Source organism: Bidens hawaiensis, unplaced genomic scaffold (assembly GCF_021521415.1).
Source record: "Bidens hawaiensis isolate Kalapana, Puna unplaced genomic scaffold, B.hawaiensis_p1.1 tig00059196_1, whole genome shotgun sequence".
In the NCBI taxonomy this organism is placed as follows: domain Eukaryota; kingdom Viridiplantae; phylum Streptophyta; class Magnoliopsida; order Asterales; family Asteraceae; genus Bidens; species Bidens hawaiensis.
In genome coordinates, this window is record NW_027500675.1 from 52,118 (window position 1) to 74,597 (window position 22,480).

Here is a 22,480-nt window from a genome sequence, read left to right on the forward strand (position 1 = left end):
CCGAGATTTTATTGATAGATCTGAGTTGGTAAGGTAAGAACAAATCCAACAAAGCTAATATTACTGAAAATGGTTAGGATTGGATGGGTTAACCGGACCCGAAACCCAAACTGCCCAAATCGGACCCCTAAAACGTCGATTTTAGGCTGATTTGATGGTTGGGATTTGTAGGCGCCGATCATACGATTCCGTGGGTACCAAAATCGAGTTATTTGGCTAAGAAACGAAGGAGTTATGGGCAAACAGATCTGCAGCGCGATAACTTCGCCTGCAAGATTAAGTTCGCCTGATGAACTTCGCCTTCAAGCGTAACTTTGCCTTCAAGCGTAACTTCGCCTTCAAGCGTAACTTCGCCTAAGGATAACTTCGCCTGAAGCCAAGTTCGCCTAAGGATAACTTCGCCTGAAGCCAAGTTCGCCTAAGGTTTAACTTCGCCTGAAGCCAAGTTCGCCTAAGGATAACTTCGCCTGAAGCCAAGTTCGCCTAAGGTTTAACTTCGCCTGAAGCCAAGTTCGCCTAAGGATAACTTCGCCTGAAGCCAAGTTCGCCTAAGGATAACTTCGCCTGAAGCCAAGATCGCCTAAGGTTTAACTTCGCCTGAAGTGAAGTTCGTTTAGAAAATAAATTAAAAGCGATAAGTTAAAGTAAGCTAATACTAGGCCGCCAGATTCGGTCGGGCGAGTATTGATACGTGTAACTTGTACAGTTAGCCGAGCTCAGTTAAAGAAGAGATTTTCAGCTACCAGAGGAAGAAGCAGAGTCCAGGTGAGTTTCTAGCCCCATTTATGTGTTATGTTTTCGGGGCTGTGTGCATACTCAATATGTTTGTTAATACACTTATCCTAAGAGATAAGTGTATGCCTTATGTGGATAATGTGAAATGTATGAATGATTGCTTGATGGTACGTGAACGATCTTCGGATATTGCACGTACTGTCAGGTTGTAACGCTAAGTTAAGGTAAGTATGATATGTATGCTTATGTGTATGAATGATTGCTTGATGGTACGTGAACGATCTTCGGATATTGCACGTACTGTCAGGTTGTAACGCTAAGTTAAGGTAAGTATGATATGTATGCTTATGTGTATGAATGATTGCTTGATGGTACGTGAACGATCTTCGGATATTGCACGTACTGTCAGGTTGTAACGCTATGTATAAGATAAGTATGATATGTATGTTTATGTGTATGAACATGATAGAGATAATAGAAGAAAGAAATGATAATGTATGGTTGTATGGTTACGAAAAGGGTACCGAGCCCTAATAATACTCGAGGTATGATGTATGGTTGTATGGTTACGAAAAGGGTACCGAGCCCTAATAATACTCGAGGTATGATGTATGGTTGTATGGTTACGAAAAGGGTACCGAGCCCTAATAATACTCGAGGTATGATGTATGGTTGTATGGTAACGAAGAGGGAATCGAACCCTACTAATATTCGAGAACTAGGGAACCGAACCCTACTAATATTCGAGGAAAGAGGGTACCAAGCCCTAATAATACTCGAGGAAAGAGGGTACCGAGCCCTAATAATACTCGAGGAAAGAGGGTACCGAGCCCTAATAATACTCGAGGAAAGAGGGTACCGAGCCCTAATAATACTCGAGGAAAGAGGGTACCGAGCCCTAATAATACTCGAGGAAAGAGGGTACCGAGCCCTAATAATACTCGAGGAAAGAGGGTACCGAGCCCTAATAATACTCGAGGAAAGAGGGTACCGAGCCCTAATAATACTCGAGGAATGTAGGGCGTAATGCTCTTTATAACATAAGATATGAAAGTAAGTTAATACAAAAGAAAGTAAGAAAGTATGAAAGTATGAAAGTATAAAAGTATGAATGAAAGAATATAATGTTATGTGATTTGTATGATTATGTGATTAACTAGAACTCACTCAGCGTAGCTGACTTTTAGTATGCACGCAGGTGAGCTGATTATAGAGTTAGCATGAGGATGACACACGGCATGGATTGAACGGCTGGCATCTGAAGAAAGAAGTAAAGATGTTTTAAATATAAAGTTTTGTGTTATGGTATCAAGGAAAAGATTTAATGTTTTGTAACAAATGATTGATGTTTTATATTCCGCGAAAAGTTTTAATAAACTCTGATTTGAAGAACTGTGTTTATGAGTAAATCCGACGCTAAAGTAGGGCCACCGGGTTCGGGGCCTTACATTACGGTACGTTTATATCGAGAACTTGTTCGTTTATGTTCGGATTTAGTCTATAAATCATAGATCTGTTTTAGTCTGGTAAAAAAACGAATCCAACGAGGCTAAACTTACTGAAATTGATTACAGATTGATAGGTTAATCTTTACTATGAAAAACCCATAAGTATATACCTAAATCGCACCCTGTAAACCCGATGTTTTGAACGATTGAATGGTTAGGGTTTGTAGGCGCTGCTTAGACGATTCCGTTGATACCTAAATCGAGTTATTTGGTTAAGAAACGAAGATGATTATGGGGATTAAGAACGAATAGTAGCTGCAGCTGGACAACTTCGCTGCAGCTAAGTTCGCCTGATGATAACTTCGCTGGTTGTCAAGTTCGCCAGCTGACTAAGTTCGCCTGAGGTTAACTTCACCTGTTGATAACTTCACCTAAGGTTAACTTCGCCTAAGGTTAACTTCACCTAAGGTTAACTTCACATGTTGATAACTTCACCTAAGGTTAACTTCGCCTGAGGTTAACTTCACCTGAGGTTAACTTCACCTAAGCTTAACTTCACCTGAGGTTAACTTCACATGAGTTTAACTTAGCACTAAGTTGAAATAATCTGATACGATAGGACGAGTATTGATACGTGTAACCTATATACGGTTAGCAGAGCACAGTTAAAGAGAGGAACCACGATAAACGGAGAAAGGAACCGCATTCAGGTGAGTTTCTAGCCCCACTCCTTTTGATGTTTTCGGGGCTGTGTGCATACTCGATGTGTTTAGTTAATACACTTACCTTAAGTGGTAAGTGTATGCCATATATGATATATGTGATAGATATTAATGATTGACTATCGGTACGCGAACTATCTTCGGATATTGCGCGTACTGTCAGGTTGTAAATGAAGATATGAATGTTATATATGGATGATGTATGATCGTTATAAATGAATGCTTGTCGGGGCGTGAACGATCTTCGGATATTGCGCGTACCGACAAGGAGCATGATTGTTAATTGAATGATGTGAGGAACGCCTAGAGTGTTCTTATGATACGATGTGTTTATTGTATATGCGAAGTAAGTGTATGCAGGTACAGGAATGGTACGTGAGTTCTACGTCTGACGTGGTAAGTTAGGATGGCAAATCCTTCTAGCTTCTGTTGGACATCGACTTGGCAGGTGATGGCGTAGTTAAGGACTGTGGGCCTTATACGTGATATAGATGATAGATGTAAACGTAGATAGGGACAGTGGGCCTTATACGTGTTATAGGTATAGACGCCAACGTAGATAAGGACTGCGGACCTTATACGTATTGTAAATAGGCGTCAGCACGGGAAATGACTGTGGACCTTATACGTGCTATATTTGTGTTGTGGTAGCACAGGAAATGACTGTGGACCTTATACGTGCTATATTTGTGTTGTGGTAGCATAGGGGAGGACTGTGGACCTCGTACGTGCTATAGTTTAGGTTGCAACATAGGGAAGGACTGAGGACCTTGTACGTGTTGTTATAGTAGAATGGTACAGGGAAGGACTGCGGACCTTGCACGTACCAAAACTTGTGAACATAGGTAAGGACTGCAGACCTTATACGTGTTCACGATTTTGAGTACAGGTATAGACGGCGAACTATGAACGTACTCTCGGTAGACTGAGGTTGGTGATTGTAGATATGTATGTATGTATGGTAGTAGGGTAACGGATTAAGTATGGATATGTATCTTCGGATATGTATGTATGTGTATGTATTGTATGGCGTCCGATTAACTAGAACTCACTCAGCGTAGCTGACTTTTAGTATGCACGCAGGTGAGTAGAATGAGACAGCTAGCTTGAGCGGGCACATGGTGGGCGAATAGGAGACTGGATCTGAAGACTCAAGATGTTTTAATGTTAATTGACGTTTATTTTGAAAGACAAGAATGTTTAATTAAGGCAAGTTTTGGATTGCTGTAATGTTTTATGAAAGTTTTTATATTCCGCGAAAGTTTTAATTAACTCTGATTTGTAAGAACTGTGTTTATGAGTAAATCCGACGCTAAAGTAGGGCTACCGGGTTCGGGGCCTTACACAATCTTAGAAAATTATATGTTTTAAAAAAAATACAACAAACTGGTCATCAAAATCATAATATTTTTTCAATGTCATATTAAACAAACACACATAATAAACATAACTTAGTAACCAAATTATTGATCATTCAGATTGTCTTAATACAAGCTTAATATTAAGACAAACTAAATATACACATAAAGATGATAGACCAAAAGAAGATCCAAACATGCATGTCGGAGTTAAATTTACCAACCATTAACTTATTTAAAATTTCACAAAAAAAAACAAAATTACCTTCACAACCTGACAAACAAAATAAACTATCATGGAAGTTTATTGTACATTTTTGGAAGTTTCTAGTTAGGGACTAAACTAATAACTTAAATAGAAAACACAAAGTAAACAATGAAAGTAAAATTTTAGAGTAATCAATTATATAATTAAGTTATTGAATAAGTGTTACCTTAAATGTAATCTTCAAATTCCAAAAAATTTAGAAGATCATTAAAATTTAACTTGTAGTTCTCACACTCTAACAACCATTTTACCTTCTCATTAACTTCATTTTCCAAATTCAAATGTGCCATTTCTTTTCTAACATTAGTAAGCTTCAAGTGATCCAAATCTCTTAAAAGAAACATATCATTAGATTCCAATATTGATTTCGGATAGTACTCGTGTTACACACGATGTAACATATTTAAAAACATATATGTAATAATATAAATTTAATAAAATGCAAATGTTGTGCTTATAAATAAATGATACTTTTACATGAACTATAAGACATCATAACTTATTTGAGTCAAATACAAAAAACATAAAAAGACTAACAAAGATAAATGAAAAGTTAAAATATTTTATAACTTATACCATTAGTACAATAATAAGCAAACAAAGGAAATTAGTCTCCAAATCAATAAAACAATTCTACAATATCGATTCAACAAACTTCTATCTCAATGTTGATATAAAAGATGAACTATATCTAAGATATTTATTACACATAAAAAAATTGTAATGTTTATTACTCTAAGATAATACCCATATTTATTTACACATCAATTTTAAACATTTATTACACATCAATGTTAAAAGATGTAAAAGATGAACAGTATATAAGACATTTCTTTTTTATAAGAATATTATAAAATTATGTTACAAAACAAACTGTTATGATAATAAAAAACTTAAATTTAGTCTTTCATAATACTATAATTAATTGACCTTTAAAATAAAGTTTTAATTAATATTCAATAACATGTTAATTTTCATTCAAGTGTTTGACATATAGTTGGTTCCTAATTCAGGAATTAGCCAAAGTTTTCTCATCCATTTTTTATAACTCGTTTATGGAAAAATTATGTTAAATAATTATTGAATACATATAAATATAATAATAATCTAATATTGTTTTTATAGATTGTGATATTTAGCTTTTATGTTTTTTTTTTCCAATGTGTATCAATTTAGCCCATTTTCTTTGTAGGTATACTATTTTATACCCATTTAGATAATTGAATCTACTTAGGAGATTGAACTTTTCGTCATATTTCGTACATTCTAATTTAGTAGTGATGAAAATAGAAATTTACTTTTATTAAACTTTAAACATATAAATATTTAGAAAATGCTTTTTTCCTTATGGGAATAATATGAATAATTTAATAAAACATTTCATGTTCACTAATAGTTATTTTACGAAAAAAAAAATGTATAAATTGAGGATAAAACGTTTTTTATTTTTAGCAACCACTATTTGTTTGACAGTTATGCTAAAATCATTTTATGCCTCATTTTTAGGTGTTTAAAAATAAAATATTAAATGTAAATTAATGGTTGTCAACTTAAGAATGGATTTGAAGTAAAACTTATATTATGCCAAGAAAAGTATTATCCTTTTGTACAATAAACATAGTGATTAAAATACAATTTAAAACATAAATTAGTATATGATACATATGAATATGGTTGATGACTATTAAATAAACTTTATAATTAATCTTATTTAAATAATTATAAGTTAAAAGTTACAAATAATTTTTATTTTTAGTTAGGAATAAGGTATTGATATAATTTTAATAACACAATTAAAAGTGTAATAGTTACTAAATAAATAATTAATTAGTAATTGTATTTAATATATCAATAATTTTGGTAATACGATTATTATTGATATAAACTGAACAAATGAAAGATTAATATATTTAAGGGAACGATTATTATTGATATACTCGTTATTATTGATATTTAGATTAGAGCCCGTGTTACACACAGTTAAAAATATAAAATCAATAACATAAAAACTTGTAAAAAATATACTTAATTTTTTCAAACCCGGGTCATAGTTCAATATGGTTCCAAATGCTAGTATTTGAACTAAAAATATATTTCAAACCCGTGTCAAATTTGAAACGAAAGTACGAAATAATTCGTAGTAGTTGTAGAGATTATAATATTGGATTTAAAATTGAAATAGATTGGAAAATATTTTTGAATTTCGGTTTGTTAATATTAACAAAATTGTAACTTAGAATTGACTGGTCAAGATTACTAAATTAAGAAAACTGTAATTATGCAAATTTTAGTTTTTTTTAAATATAGTCAAAGTCCAACTGTATAATATATTATTGTAAATTTCATATAAATGTTGAGAATTTGAATTTGAAAATTATTTAACTTTTCTTTTTTGTAAAAATTCATATAAATAGAAATGAGAATAAATTATTATTATTAAAATTATAATAATTTCCAAATTTACCAAATTTAAAGTCAAATGATTAACCTATAAAAATTCGGTTTTTGAAAATACGGTTAAAATCCAGTTATATAACATATTATTGTAAACTTCATATAAGTGGTCAGAATTCAAATTTCAAAATGATTTATATACATATATTTTTATTATTCAAATTAAGGAATAAATATATTAAGGGATTTAGTTGAATCGAAATTAAATTCATAATAACTTGAAATATTTTGAAATGGTTATTAAAACTAAAATCTTATTTATTTTAGGCATGAATACTGAAAAATTATGAAATGGGTTTATAATTATGGATAATAATAAAAAAAATTAAAAATGTTTTCAAAAAATTAGTCAAATTCGGAATAAAAATTAGGTTTAAATATGTAAATGTTATTTAAACATATTTAATACAAATGGTCAAATTAAGTCAAATGGTTAATATGAAATTTAGTAAAATCCGGTTTTTAAAAATATCGTCAAAGTCAAACTGTATAACATATTTTTGAATTTGAGTCAAATAATTAATTATTAAATTATTAAAATTATAATACTGTACACATTGTTGCCAAAATCAGAGTCATAATTAATTATCAAATAAAATCCAAAATAATATACTAAAACTGTATAACCTATTTTTGTAAAGAATTAAAAAAAAGGGTTGAAATCATTATTATGGATCGTTAATTATAAAATAAAGGTTTAATTATATAACAAAGATGTATACAATTACTGTAAAGTTAATTTGAATTTGAATTGAGGAAAATAAATTGAAATTATTTTATAATTCGTTAATCAAAGAACTTAATCTTTTATTAAGGAATTAATATAAAATGAATTAGCAAAATATAAAAATGATTTAGTATGAATGGTCAAATAGTAAATCCGGACGGAAATTTATTCAAGTTTTAACAAAAAAGAAAAGTATAACTATATAAATTGAAATAATGGGATAATTAAATTAAGTCAAACCATATAAAATAAAATATATATGTAATTATTTAGATTGGAAAGTTTAATTAATTGTTCATTCGGTGATTTAAACAAATTAGGAAATTCAAACTATATAAATTGTATTAATGGGAAAATTAAATGTGTATATAATTTAAATTAATGTACATTATAATCTTACAAATATAGAATATACATGAATATTCAAAGAAGAAAAATACATTAATATAAATCTTAAAAACTAATGATTAATCCAGAAAATAGGTCATATGAGTCAGGACAATAACCTGAAATGATAAAGTCGAATATTAATTCATATCATGCAAGATTTGAATTATAACTTATAACCGGAAAATTTGAATGGTCTTACCGGAAAAACGAAATAGTGAGAATGACCATGGTATCTCGGATTTCTTTTTAGAATTTAAAGTGATATTAGTTTGTATCAGTCGGGACATTGACATGAAATTATAAAGTAGAATATTAATGTTGAAATTATGGAACATTTGATATTTAATTTATAACCGTAAAATTTGAATGTCTTACCGGAAAAACAAATAATGATAATAACCATGATATCTCAGATCTTGATTTAGAAGGTAAAATGAAATATTCCTTACATCAGTCGGGACAATAACCTGAAATAATAAAGTTTTGTTATAACATTGATATTAGGGAAGATTTGAATAATAATTTCTAAACGGAAAATTTAAATGGCCTTACCGGAAAAACGAAATTGTGATAATGTGCATGGTATCTTCTATTTTTATTTAGAGCCTAAAAGAACAACAAGTATAACAAAAACACAGGAAAAATATAAAAATTCAAATAAAATATAAAACAACCATTGTTATAGATATAACACATCACCGAAAAACTTACCGGAAAAACGTAATAGCGTTCACATATAAATTACATCGTCGTTTTTTATTTACAACATAACCTGATTATAATAAAATCATAAAACAATGAAAATCAAGATAAAGGTTAGAGGAAAACATTACCGGAAAGAAGTATAGTCTTGCCGGAAAAACATATATCAACAATCGGAAGTTTATTATAAAATATAACCTTACCGGAAAACGATTAATACAAATCTAGATCTAGATGAAAAGAATATATGAGATGGTGGAAGAAGAATCCGTCTAGTAGAGAAAGAGAGAAAATATGTTTAGGGTAAAAATTTGTTAATTGTTAAGGTTTAAATATAGGGTAGGTGATGATTTGGCAAGAATATGAAAGGAAATTGGTGAGTTGGCAATGATGTGGCATCCTATGTGGACACCCTAGAATGGTAACATGTGGAAATTGCTCCTTGCTTTAATAGTATGTATAGATTTGATAGATTAATTTTTAATATAATGAGATATTATAGCCCGTTTAAGAGCTATCTAAGTTTTGTGAGACCCATACCTATGAATTCGGGTCAAATGCATAAGAAATCTTCATTTACAAATAAAGGAATATGATCATGGTTTACAAAAATTTAGAAAGGTTTCGTTTATATATATTTAAGATAAGATAAGCCCTTAATACTAGCTACTAATCAACCCATACATACAAAATAACATTACTTGAAAACATATATGAATCGAATCCATGAGAAGTGTCCGACCCAACATCTATTAAACGATACAATTCATGTGGTGTCCTCTAGTGACAAAGGGAATATTTTACCTCAAGCAATAAGAATATAAGATGTCGCTATCACGTTCTGTTAAGTCATTCGACCAGGTGGGGACCAATGATGTAATCAGTGACATAAACCCTAGCCTTCACAACTATATATAACACTAGAGATAAATTGGCAAAGAACTCAGACATGCCCTCACTCACGCTTGCACTCATACTCTCGTACAACTTATCTTTTTCAGTAAAGAACCATATACTGAATTACCAATTCTCATGCCGAAGTGTGGTCAAGGGCGGAACCTCCTAGCCTGTGGCACGACACACGATGTTATATTTTGTAGGTTTGAAATCCGCGTTTTCAAAATTATAGATTGAAGTGGACAAATTCAAGAAGGATATGGTGCTCAATACGAGTGCACTCTTATTTTATTTCTTCAACCTACGTTGAATGAAAAAAAAAATTAAATGCGTCGAGAGATTAAGCATGTTACAACTTACAACATGTATTTAGTTGAATCATTCTCATAAATAAATGTATTATTAATTATAAGATTCTAAAGATATGATTCGAAAACATAGGTATGAAAATATTGGTTTGATAATCGATATAGTTAATATTTGTGTTTTTTTATCTTAGGAAAAGATGATCTAAGGTTTCAAATTTATCATAGTGGGCCTATTTATACATCTGGTTCAAAAGTATATTCTTTTGAGAATGAATTTTCATTTTATTATTTATGATTACAAAAAATGGATATACCAGAGCATAAAGGGGTAGATGCGAGTTTGTTCGTCAAGTTTGACATACCAACCACCTTAATTTCGTTTTCTTTTCCATAGAAACATAGTTGATGGTGGTTTTATCATCCATAGCATACACCCCTCCTCTCTTTCGATCTCATCTAAAATTATACCGGTCAAAATAATGTAAATCCGACATCTTGTACCGACCAATATTGTTCTTTCTTAGTTAAGAGGAGCTCAAAGATTTGTTTTGGGTTTTCGATTGCAAAATTCACTAGAGGTCACCAATCGTGACCGCTCCTACTCAAACATGTTTAACTGTGGATTTTTCTCATCAACAATCAATACATCCAACATGAGCTTGTTGATATTTGAGGTGATCCATTCCTTATAAACAAATATCTCTCACGTGAACGGAAACAAAAGGAAAACAATGTAAGGTTTGAATTTGAATGAGTTGTATGATTATATATGATGATTTGTTGATGCAAGACTCGTACTTTCATTTAGATCATAATGAAAAACTCATACTTTTGTGCTCATTGTTCTTTTCTTTTTTTTTTTTTACCTAAAGTGCCACACTTATCTTTATATGATGGTGCAATTATTTATCTTTATCATCTATACATGTATGTGAATACATATGCAAAATCTCATGTCATTTTTATGTTAAGCATGCTATATGACTATGATATTATGATAGAATTGGACAAGTCAAATGTGTGGTGAGTTTTGAATTGTCTATGAATCTTGAGTAATTGTCCGTATCATAGTTAATTTTCGAACTTCATTGAACAACCCAAATTGGGGTAATCTGATACATTTAACAGAGGTGCAAATAATCAAATATCGTTTAATCAGCTCTGTAATATCAATTATTATTATATGTAACTTGGTCAAATTGGCAAAACTGTTTCGGTTGCGGTTCCTAACCCATTTTTTAGTGGAATAGCGCTAACCGTTGTAACCGGATAAAGTTGTTAACCTATTAAAATTAACCTTACTAACAATAACCTTATTAACATACTGAAACTAACCGGTTCTTGTGTTTAAATCCCAAACCTACAGTCAGTATCAGTTACAAGCCAGTTTCTACAATATTAGATAATAACAAGTTTTGGCTTGATTAACCTATTAATATTTGCACCTCTAATAAAGACGCACAAAATCTCTGGTTCACCTGACTCAGTACCGCGGGTAAAATATGGTATAGGATTTCTCTTCGGAGCCGAACCCAGAATCGGAACCGACCCGAACCTGTCGAAGCTGGAAATACTGATCAAAACCCGACCCGTCCCAAACCTTAAAAGAACGCTGAAAAACCAGTCAAATACCTGACTATACACGGAACCGGATCTTACCTGACCCGATTTTGACTTTTGTTAACTATACCCGAAACCGGTTCCGGTTCCGGTTCCTGAAAATACTTGGTTTATATACCTCTACATGTAAGCTATGTGAGATAATGTGCACAATACATATCCAGAAACCAACACACGGGCTTTAAAGCCCATGACAAAACCAGCCCAACCAAAGCCCATGATGAACCCTACCGTCGTCAATTCAAACGGACTTCCCGCTCCTCCTTTTGTCTCACATCGATTCCCGTGTAAAGCCCCTAGCTTCGGCAAACCCGAACCTAAGCCTCGTCTCCAAACCTAAAGATTTTTATACACACACACTCCTTCACACAAACACAAACCGAATTTTATTCAAACAGTTTATTATTATTATTTATCTCGATTTCCGGCGTTGAATCCGATCTAAACAATGGCCGATAACGCCGCCGGAGAACACGAGCAAAAGCATGAGAACGAGCACGAGTCATCGTTTGTTGAGTCAGTGAAGGACAAGATCGCCGAGACGTTTCACAAGGATGATTCGGATTCTGATAATGAAGATAAGAAGGAGAAGAAGAGTAGTTCGCCGGTGGAAGATGTGAAGGAGAAGATTTATCGGATGTTTGGAAGAGAGAGGCCTGTGCATAAGGTGTTAGGTGGCGGTAAAGGTATAAAAATAATAATAATATATACATAGTTTGATTTGCATATTAGTTGTAGATTGCTTAGTTTGATGAAGTAGATCTGTAATGTTTTATTTATGATTAATTACTTTGACTGATAGTTTAAGTTTAGGTTTAGCTCGATTGACTAATTATTTGTGATCCAGATCTGAAATTACTGTAACTCGATTTTGCATTTGGAGTACTGGTAAACTTTATTGCTAGACTGACTGTGTGTTAAATGTGTCTAGATCTATTGATTGAGAATCGTGAAAAAAATTTAGATTGAAGGCGAAAAAAGATTGGGACTTAAATTAGTTGAGTAATTGGGTTTAAACATTAAGGACATATATTTTTTTTTCAAAAAAATATTTATAATTTAAAAAAAATGTAATCTTGGGCTTATCGGGTCTGGTTCGTCGACCATCCGGCTCTGATTGTGGTATGTGCATGAAAGTTTGATGATTTATTTTTGAATCACATAGCTATTGTTTTTTGAGAATTGATGGTTTAAATGAATGTAGACTTTTTGATACAGTTTTTGGGAACTGTGTTTGTTTTTTGTGTTGCTAGTTTATGCCAACATGATGTTCTTAGGTGTGTTAGGTTTTAACTTTTTGAATTTGAGCAGTTTTTTTAAAGAAAAAAGTTATTCAAACATGTTAGTTTGTTTTGGATTTCATAAACTGATGAAGAGTGGTTCATTTATATTATGCATATATTGATATTGGAAAGAAACAATAAAGGTTTAAATGTATGGTTCTAAGTTTCAAAACACTGTCAATTTGTCAAGCTGATAAAGCCGAATCGTTGAGCTGCCTGAACCTACTAATTTACATAGGTTTGGTTTGTTTATCAGTTAGTGGAAGCTAGATTAAACTTTTTTGATGTGTCATTGATCTTGTTTACTAAAGTAAGAAGCTTTTATGTTGTTATGTAGTATCTTATACATTTGTAATCTTTTATTACAGCTGCCGATATTTTTCTATGGAAGAACAAGAAGGTAACCGCTGGTGTTGTTGGATTTGCCACTTTAATTTGGGTTCTTTTTGAGCTGGTTGAGTATCACTTGCTAACACTAGTATGCCATACTCTAATACTCGTTCTGGCGGGTCTTTTCTTGTGGTCTAATGCAGCCAGCTTCATCAACAAGTAATCCACTACAGTTTTCTTTTCTTTAATGTTACTGTATTTTTTAACCCGCTCTATCTTTACCTGACCACCATCTTATTATTAGATCTGCTCCTCGATTCCCAGAAGTCGCTCTTCCAGAAGATATTGTTCTCGCTGTGGCCTCTGCTTTCAGGACCGAAATCAACCAAGCTTTAGTGATTCTTAGAAACATTTCTTCAGGCAAAGATTTGAAGAAGTTTCTTGCTGTATGTCTAGTTTCTTCGTTTATATTATATTATGATATCTTTTTGCTTTTTATAAACTGGTTACTTCTGTTAGGTGATTGCTGTTTTATGGGCTCTATCTATTTTAGGAAGCTGCTGGAATTTCTTGACTTTGTTATACACAAGTAAGAATATTTATTTATTTTTCTTTTGTAAATATTTACATTTGTTATTGTTATGGATCGTGTGTTTTTTTTTTCAGTCTTTGTGTTGCTGCACACGGTTCCTTATCTATATGATAGATATGAGGACAAAGTTGATGCCTTTGCTGAGAAGGCAGAGGCCGAAATCAAGAAGCAGTATGCGGTTTTTAATGTTAAGGTTTTGAGCAAGATTCCTGTCGGGGCATTGAAGCAGAAGTTTGCTTAAAGATGATCCACTAGGGTACTGGTTTCAGGTGATTGTGAAGGGTTGCTGTTTTCGACTTGTTTGTCATATTTTATGAACTAGAAGCTGTTTATTTCATTGGTTCGCTGATACGTTTTGGTGAATTAGTGTTAATTTAAACGTGTTTGGTAGTCATGTGATGAAGTTTTAGACATTTGAATCCCCTTTTATATTGGTTATTATTAATGGGAAGGGATATAATTTTGTTCTGTTGAAGGGAGTTTAGTTCGTATATTGCTATTTGTGGTCTTTTTAAATCAAGGTATACTAATAGCTTGTAGCTTGAAGCATGCTTGAAACTTACTTGAAACATGTTTTTAAAAATGTTGCTCAAAATTGCCTTGTTTACAGTGAGTCGGCTTTGCTTGGCTTGAATCTTTTCTTCGTATAATTGTTTTGAGTGTCGGATACATTTGGCTCGTCTGCTAGTCATTTTATAAAAACAATAATTTAAGATACTGATTTTAGTTAATGCTTGCTTGTCAATGCCAAGTGTACATATGTTCAAATAAGTAATGGCTTTCAACTTGCTTAACAACACTCTTAGTTTCGGCTCATGTTGGTTGTTTATGAGCTAAGCTGAGCTTGGTTTGGCTAAATTATGAGCATGAGCGTACCTTAACTACTAGACTAGTGTGATGAATAAAACTATACCGTTTAAAAAATTATGGATTTGATACTAGTTGCATAAGGAAAGTAGCAGCCACAGATGTACCCAAATAGCATGTCCTTCGCCTTAGCCTTAGTAGGTCCTGAAAGAACCGTTTTTAGGAAGGGTTCTGCATGTTAGTCAGGAGAAAAGAAAATTCTAGTTGGGACGCTGTAGGAGCGCTAATGGCATGATGATTTACAATTGTGATTCATTCGTTACAAAATTTGGCAATTTAGGTGTTAGATTATGGGCTTATTCAAGGATGTTATAATCATACAAGTATACAACTGCTTTTAGACTTATCTGAGTTTACTAAGTTCTAAGATTATACAATATGTTACAAAATTTGATAGCTTAAAAATGGGTGAGCACCACACTTCTGCTGTTGCGTCACTTACTAGCCGCTTCCCAGCCACCACCACAACACCAATCTCAAACCGCCTTACCACAACATTGCTACCACTGCTCGCCTATGTAGAAGCAAATATAACGAATTTACTGAAGAAACACTAATTGACCCCGGGCAGATTATGGATAATCTGGGGGTTAAATAGATGTTTCCCACGAGGGGTTATGTCCGGCAAAGATGGTTCTTCTGGTGACCTGCAAAACAGACACCGTGAGCTCGTCACTGAGAAGGGGGGGGGGGTACCTCCTTGTGACCACCCTCCGGCGTGAGAATCAGACTAGATTGCTCTTGAATATAAGTGTATATTAAGAGATTGCTAGAGAAGATAAGATGTGATAAGGTAATGTAATGTGTCCATACCATTCCAAGGTGTTGGAGTATTTATAGCCGAAGGTAGGTTTCCAAGAAGGTACAACCGGCTGAATAGTATTCATGTTCTGCCAACTGTGGGCTACGCACTTGCCATGCTGGCAGTTGGTGGGTAGGCAGCGGCTGATAGGGACCAGGCCGGCTGTGTACTATTCCTTTTCCACCAACTGCAGGCTATGCACGTGCTACGACAGGTTGGTGAGTAGGCAACGGCTGATAGTGACCAGCCGGCTGTGTACTATTCCTTTGTCACAGTGAGTTGTCGCTGCTTTGGTCAGACCTTTTGTCCATACCTCGTTAGGTACAGTACAAAAGGTCCTCCAGTAGCGTACGGACTGGCTCATTTGGGCGAGAGTATTCCCGGCTTTGGGCGGGAGTGTTCCCGGCTTGCTCACTTCTTCTTCAGGTGACATTACTGAATTATTTAAGAGTTAAGTGCCTTGTGCGTGTAGCCTTGCTGCGCAGGTAGCCTTCCCGGATGGCTTGTATCCGCAGCTGCGGGAACAGGCGGGGTACTTCACCATTGGGAGGCTTTTCCTGCGGGAACAGCTTGCGTACTGCGCGTAAGGACGTCACGTCTATGAGCATGGTGGGTCCTGCAGATCCAGTTGGTTTCTGCGCAGACGTACCTCTTCAAGGTGAGTCTTGCGAGTTTAGCCTTTGTGCAGACGTTCCTGTTGAAGGTGAGTCTTGCGGGTTCAACTGCGCAGACGTCCCTCTTTGAGGTGAGTCTTGCGGGTCCAACTGGGCTCTGCTGGGACCTACCTCTTCAAGTCCCCCCAGTCCAATGTTCTTCTCATGAATTGTTAATAAGTGAGGTGAACTTTTGGACTTAAGCAAAGGGTTTTGAAAAGGGTTTAGTTTTAAGGTTTTCCATGGGGATTCTTCCCGCGGAAGTCCTAATGTCACGTGCAGAAATTCCCGACTTTTCTGCTTGATCTTTGGGTATGATGCGGGTAGGTCTGTAACCTCCTCGCAAGTCAGGAGCGTTGAGTTCCACTTGTGTAGATTCTCCATGAGGTTTTGGTAGTTTTGAACATAGTGATCAATTATGTTAAAACAACCAGTTCCATCTTGGAGCTTCAAACAATCTAGTTCTCGACGTTCCCGCTATGCGGGGATGTTATTCCCGTTTCCGCAAGCATGGCCCAGAAGATCCTTCTTGGTTTCAATTCCCTGCGGAGTGCTAGGTATGTGAAGGGTTTCGCCTTGACACTGTACCCGCACTCGTCTTATAGTTACTTTACTTTCAAGGTATTCCTGGCTTCAATTCCCTGCGGGTGCTAAGTATGTGAAGGGTTTTGCCTTGACACTGTACCCGCACCCGTCTTATAGTTACTTGGTTGCCGAGGTATTTTTGGCTTCAATTCCCTGCAGATGCTAAGTATGTGAAGGGTTTTGCCTTAACACTGTACTCACACCTGTCTTATAGTTACTTGGTTGCCAAGGTAAGGGGTATAGTCCCGCTTACTTTTGAATCTTTTTGAATCTTTTTGAAATTCGAAGAGTTGGTGAAAGGATAAGAACAGTCCAAACTGTTGAAACGTCGTCCGACGGTTTCTTCTGACAGTGTTAGGACGTGCAGGAAGTTATGGCGACGTGACAGTATATGGTCATTCCAGACGCTTTTTCAGGCGCGTGGGCGCGAGTTTTCGGGCGCGTGGCCGCGAAGTTTACGGCACGCGTCCTGTCAACAGCTGTTGCCAGCTTGCTTTTTCCACGTGTCATAGTTTCATTGCACCGGCGTTTTCCTCTTTCTTCCGCATTAAATTCATCGCATTCATTGCGATGAGTATATAAAGGGAGGAGAGGTTGCATCTCAACTCACAGTTTCACCTCTCTTCTTCTTCTAAACGATTTCCGGCGAATACTCTAACTTTTCTGTCAAGCATTCTCCTGAAATCGTTCTTGTTTACATTCAAAACATGTCTTCTCATGATCTTGAAGTTACTGCTGAAGAGTCGGACGTGTATTCTGAGAACCTGACGTCCATTTCTGATAGGGACGATAAGAGTACTGCTGGCGAGTGCCAGTGTGCTCTTCCCGTCGACCAGTATCAGTACATCGTCAGGAAGTTCATGCTCGAGCCTTTCGAGCCTGAGTTTCCTGAGCCACACCAGACGGTGTACGATGCCCCCAAGGGCAAAATAGGGGTGTATGCTGCATTCTTCATCTATGGGAATCTCAGGTTCCCATTGACGAAGTTTGTGTACCGTGTTTTGGAGAGACACGGTGTACATCTGATGGAGGTACACCCAATGGCGATCGCCAAGATTCGCCATTTTGAATGAGTGTGCCTCATTCTGGGCGTGGAGCCCCATGTCGACCGCCTGATGACCTTCTATTCCTGGAGGGGCATCCAGGGTTGGTATACCTTGGTCACTCGGATCAAGGGTTTGAAGATCTGCGCTACCGAGCGCAGTCTTCGGTCTTGGATGCGGGAGTTCTTCTATATCTCCGCTCGCGTCGTCCCCATAGCGATGACGTTCAAGAACGGGAGAGCTCTCCCGAACCTTCACGCCTTCAACTATGAGGATGCGGAATGGTTCTCCAAGATTTCCCGGGTCCAGTCTCCGGTTTACCGCTTTGCGGAGTCCGGGATGGTGATGCTCGGGATGAGCCGGGTGTGGAAGGATGCTGGGGCGGAGGCGCCACAGATTCCCATCATCCTTGAATACGGTTTGAACTCTGTCCCTTACGGTATGGTTCATATCTTCTTGCTGATTTAGGGTTTTTCCGCTTATTTTCAGATGGAAACGACCTACAGTCGCTCCTGCATCCGCGGGAAGCTGGTGGTCCCGCTCGGATGGGTACCCGTGCTCTTGATGAGAACGAGTTGCCCATGTTTGAGCAAACGACGGATCGGTTTGTGGAGGTCTACCCGCCGGGCCACCCGATCATGAGCGCCACGCGGCCAGGTAAGGAGTTATTTAACCCTCGCCCTGTGAATGCTCAAACCTCTGCTGGAATTCCTCTAATTTTGTCATCTTCTGAGGAATCCGCAGATGGTCCTTTCTTCACGCGGAAGAAGAAGGCTACTGGCGGGAAGGGCAAGGCGAAGGTTGCCTCCACTGCCGATCAGGGGAATCGGTCAGAGTCGGAGACCGAGAGTGAAGAGGTGGCGGGGAACCCTGGTGGTGATGAGACCACTGTTCCGGAGGTTGAGACAACTGTCACCTCCGGGCAGCCTAGTACAACGACGTTGACCGGCGTGAAGAGGCCGGCTCCATCGAGTTCGTCCCCGCCTATTCGCACCTTCAAGCTCAAGAGGACTCGTAAGTGTAAACTTTAACTTTAACTTCATATCTTTCCGCCATTATATTTAAATATGTTGTCTTCATGCAGGCGTGGATGCAACCGCATTCCAGGGTGGAGCGGGGAGGAGCACTTCTGGACCCATGACGGTAGGTTTGGTCAACCTACCCGAGGCGATGACCCAGGCGGCTGCGCCTGCTTCAAGTGTTGGTTCAGTTGCTCACTCGGTTGAGGCAACTGTTCCAACTGTGACGTCGTCTCCGCCGGCTGTCAGTGCCATATTCACAGATTCCTTCACTGAGCCGGCGGTGAGTTTTTCTGCGGGCTCTTCCGCAGCGGCGACCACGGTTGTGAGTTCACCTCCGGTGAGTTCACCTCCGTTGGTTCCTACGACGGGCGGCTTCAACCGCGCCTCCGGCACCGGCGACCACGTCGCCCCCGGCCGGTTCAGCAGGTATGTTTGGGGTTGGGGCGTCTAGCCAATCTCTGCCTCCTTCCCATCTGCCTGACCTCTTAGATGGATATCCGTTAGGTTCGGGTGATGGGTTTGGCAGCTACAGGCCTGTGGTCGACCCTACAGGTGCGTAGGGTTATTTTGGCCTGTTATGTTTTTTTTTATCATCTTTTCCTAACTGCTTTTTGTTTTTGCAGTGTCGGATTCGAATGAGGTGTTTGTTCCGCGGTGGAACATCCGCCGGGGAACCACCCTTCGGACGGCTGTGGACTGCGTCGAGTGGGCGCGCCACGCCGCCCCCAGTGGTGCACTGGGAGAAGCTATGTCAAGCTACCAGGAGGGTAGGCTGACAAACGAGCTTCGAATTCTCCTTGCCCGGATGCAGCCGCGCGTCGAGCTGCTTTGTCGTGAAAACGACAAGTTAAAGGCGACTCGTATCCAAGAAGTAGCTCAGGCGCAGGCTATCCGGGAGGAGAACAGGAGACTCTCCGCTGTTGCTGCGGAGAAGGAGAAGGCCTTCAAGGCCCTCGAGGTTGAAGTTCAGGTCCGTCTCGAGGCCCGTTCCAAGGCTGCCCAAGCTGTTAACGAACAGCTTCGGTTGGCTAAGGAAACTGCTCGGAACGCGACTGAGAGGGCCACCAAGGCTGAAGCCGTTGCTGAACCTCTGCGCGCCGAAAATGAGGAGCTCAAAGCCAAATTAGAGAGGCTCCAGCAGGCTCATGATGCCTTGGCCATGGAAGATGCCAAGAAGCTTCAAGAAATCTTGGACCAGAGGGGTATGCTTGACCATACTGAGCGTAAGCTAAAGGGCGTTGAAGAGGCTGCTGCTAAGGAAGTGTTGCTTGCCAACCTTAACAAAAGTGAAGCCGAACGCGCCCGTAACCAAGCTCAAGCTGCCCTCCAGGAGGCTCTGGTTACCAAGGAATGGCTTCTACGAGAAGCGTTGTCGCAGGTAAGCTTAGCTTCATAACGTCTTTACGCTTTTCTTTATACTTAGAAAATGTTTTGATACTTGTATTTTTGTTTTATAGGTTGTGCATCGGGTCTTCACGGACACATCATATGACGATGCCATGAGCGCAGCCCTCAACGCTTCTCATGAGGATGGGGAAAAGGCTGGCTTCCTGCTTGGTCTAGGGTTCGTTGAGAAGGGGATCCCGCCTTCCAACTTCACTTTATATGATGTGGATACTGAAGCTGCGTATGAACAAGTAGTGAACCAGTATGCCGCCTTCCCGCACCCGGTGGTGGAGAAGGTGAACGAAGTTGCTGCTGCTGATGATGGGCTAACCATTCTCAAGACCTTCCTTGAACCGCCACAGCCAACTGATGGTGCGGGTACAAGTGGGTTTGGAGGGAGTGGCCCTGAAGCTTGATCTTTTAAATCCTTTCCCACTGTTAGGATAGATTTACGTCTTTGTATAGATTTATATTCTTGTAGGTGGGTAGATACCCGGCCATTCCTGTAACAGTTGAATTTTTATGGAATATAAATCTTTTGTGCGGATAGGACCGTCACTCTTGCTTTATAAACGTTATACGACTTGCTCATGCATATTATAGTTTAATTTGGCACTTGTTTTGCCGCATAAACAATATATGATTCGCTTGTGCATACTTTAGTTTAACTTAGCAATTTCTTAAGAACTTTGAATAAGTTAACCTTTCAACGTGGCAGATAATAGGTTAAAGTTTTGCTTCCTCTTTCGTGATTGTGCGGGTAAGACCGTCAATTTCACTTAGTAGGATGGCTAAACTTTACCTATATCTGACCTGCGTGGAGGTTTTCCTCATTTTTTCCTTAAGAGATTTTCTAAGTGTTCTGAATAAGTTAACCTTTCGACGCGCAGTTGTCAATAGGTTAATGTTCAGTTTCCTCTATCATGATTGTGCGGGTAAGACCGTCACTTGCATTTAGTAGGATGACCAAACTTTACCTATGACTGACCTGCGTGAAGGTTTTCCTCATCTTTTCCTTAGAAATTCTTGCCGTTTTTTGTGTTTATGCGGGTTTTGCCGCCTTCCACACGCAACGACTTCTTTTCACACTTATTTATGCGGTGAATACCGGCATATCAGCGTTTTGGATAAGTTAACCGTTCGACGCGCGGTTGTCAATAGGTTAACGTTCAGTTTCCTCTATGATGATTGTGCGGGTAGGACCGGCACTTTCATTTAGTGGGATGACCGAATTTCACCTATGACTGACCTGCGTGAAGGTTTGCCGTTTTTGTGTTTATGCGGGTTTTGCCGCCTTCCACACGCAACGACTTCTTCACACTTATTTATGCGGTGAATACCGGCATATCAGTGTTTTGGATAAGTTAACCGTTCGACGCGCGGTTGTCAATAGGTTAACGTTCAGTTTCCTCTATGATGATTGTGCGGGTAGGACCGGCACTTTCATTTAGTGGGATGACCGAACTTCACCTATGACTGACCTGCGTGAAGGTTTGCCGTTTTTTGTGTTTATGCGGGTTTTGCCGCCTTCCACACGCAACGACTTACTTCCCCACTTATGTATGCGGTGAAGACCGGCATATCAGTGTGGAAAGTCTATAAGTATAAATGTAAAATTATCAGCGTCAATGTGATAAGGAGAATCATTTCCATTAGAAGTGGCCCTGGGCCTTTTCTTTTACAAGTTTGGAATTGATCTACATGCACTGTGTAATTGAGCTCCCTTCCATGTTGTTTGGACGGGAGTGCCATCGAGCCGATATGCACTTGGTTCGGAATCTCGTTGTTTACGCAGTATGTAGTCTCCAACATTGTAGCTGTAGTTTCGTGTTTTTCCCAACTGGGGTTCTACACGCGTTGGCCTGCTCAGCATCCTTTACGCCACGAGGTGTGCGAGTTCTCCATCTCTGACGAATGTCTCGATGATGTCTTTCAAGTCTATGCATTCGTCGGTGTTGTGGCCTTTTGTCCTGTGAAAGTCACAGAATTTGCTCTGATCAGCGTTGTGACGCTCTCGGATTATTGGAGCCTTTGGCCATGGGAGCCTCTCGGTGTCGAAAATCTCGGTGACGCTTTTGGTGAGCGGCGTCCATCTGGAGTTCCGGTTTGACGACCGCATGTTATCCTTTCCGCCTAACCGAGGGCGAGAGCCGGATGAGGTGTCAAAGTTTACCCTTGACTCCCAAATGCCTAGCTTCCTCTTTTTGTTTAGTCGGGCGGTAAGGACATTGTTTTCTCTTGTTTTCTGGGTGTAGAGGTTTGTGCTCTGGGGAAGATCTCTACCCAGT

General features: G+C 37.9%; 1 protein-coding gene across 1 annotated transcript; it reads left to right on the forward strand.

The window, feature by feature from the left end:
- Positions 1–12,002: 12,002 nt before the first annotated feature.
- LOC143602595 (reticulon-like protein B5) lies at positions 12,003–14,253 on the forward strand. Its single transcript, XM_077079649.1, has 5 exons — positions 12,003–12,315; positions 13,281–13,461; positions 13,547–13,688; positions 13,762–13,831; positions 13,909–14,253. The coding sequence occupies exons 1-5, from the start codon at positions 12,078–12,080 to the stop codon at positions 14,073–14,075; spliced, it is 798 nt and encodes a 265-aa protein (XP_076935764.1). The 5' UTR covers positions 12,003–12,077; the 3' UTR covers positions 14,076–14,253.
- Positions 14,254–22,480: the final 8,227 nt, after the last annotated feature.

What these genes read in the sequence shown, in the direction of transcription:
- LOC143602595 (XM_077079649.1), top strand. Translation starts at nt 12,078, where the DNA reads ATGGCCGATAACGCCGCCGGAGAACACGAGCAAAAGCATGAGAACGAG. An exon ending in GGTGTTAGGTGGCGGTAAAG is followed by an intron (nt 12,316 to 13,280) that starts GTATAAAAATAA and finishes CTTTTATTACAG; the next exon opens with CTGCCGATATTTTTCTATGG. An exon ending in ATTTGAAGAAGTTTCTTGCT is followed by an intron (nt 13,689 to 13,761) that starts GTATGTCTAGTT and finishes TACTTCTGTTAG; the next exon opens with GTGATTGCTGTTTTATGGGC.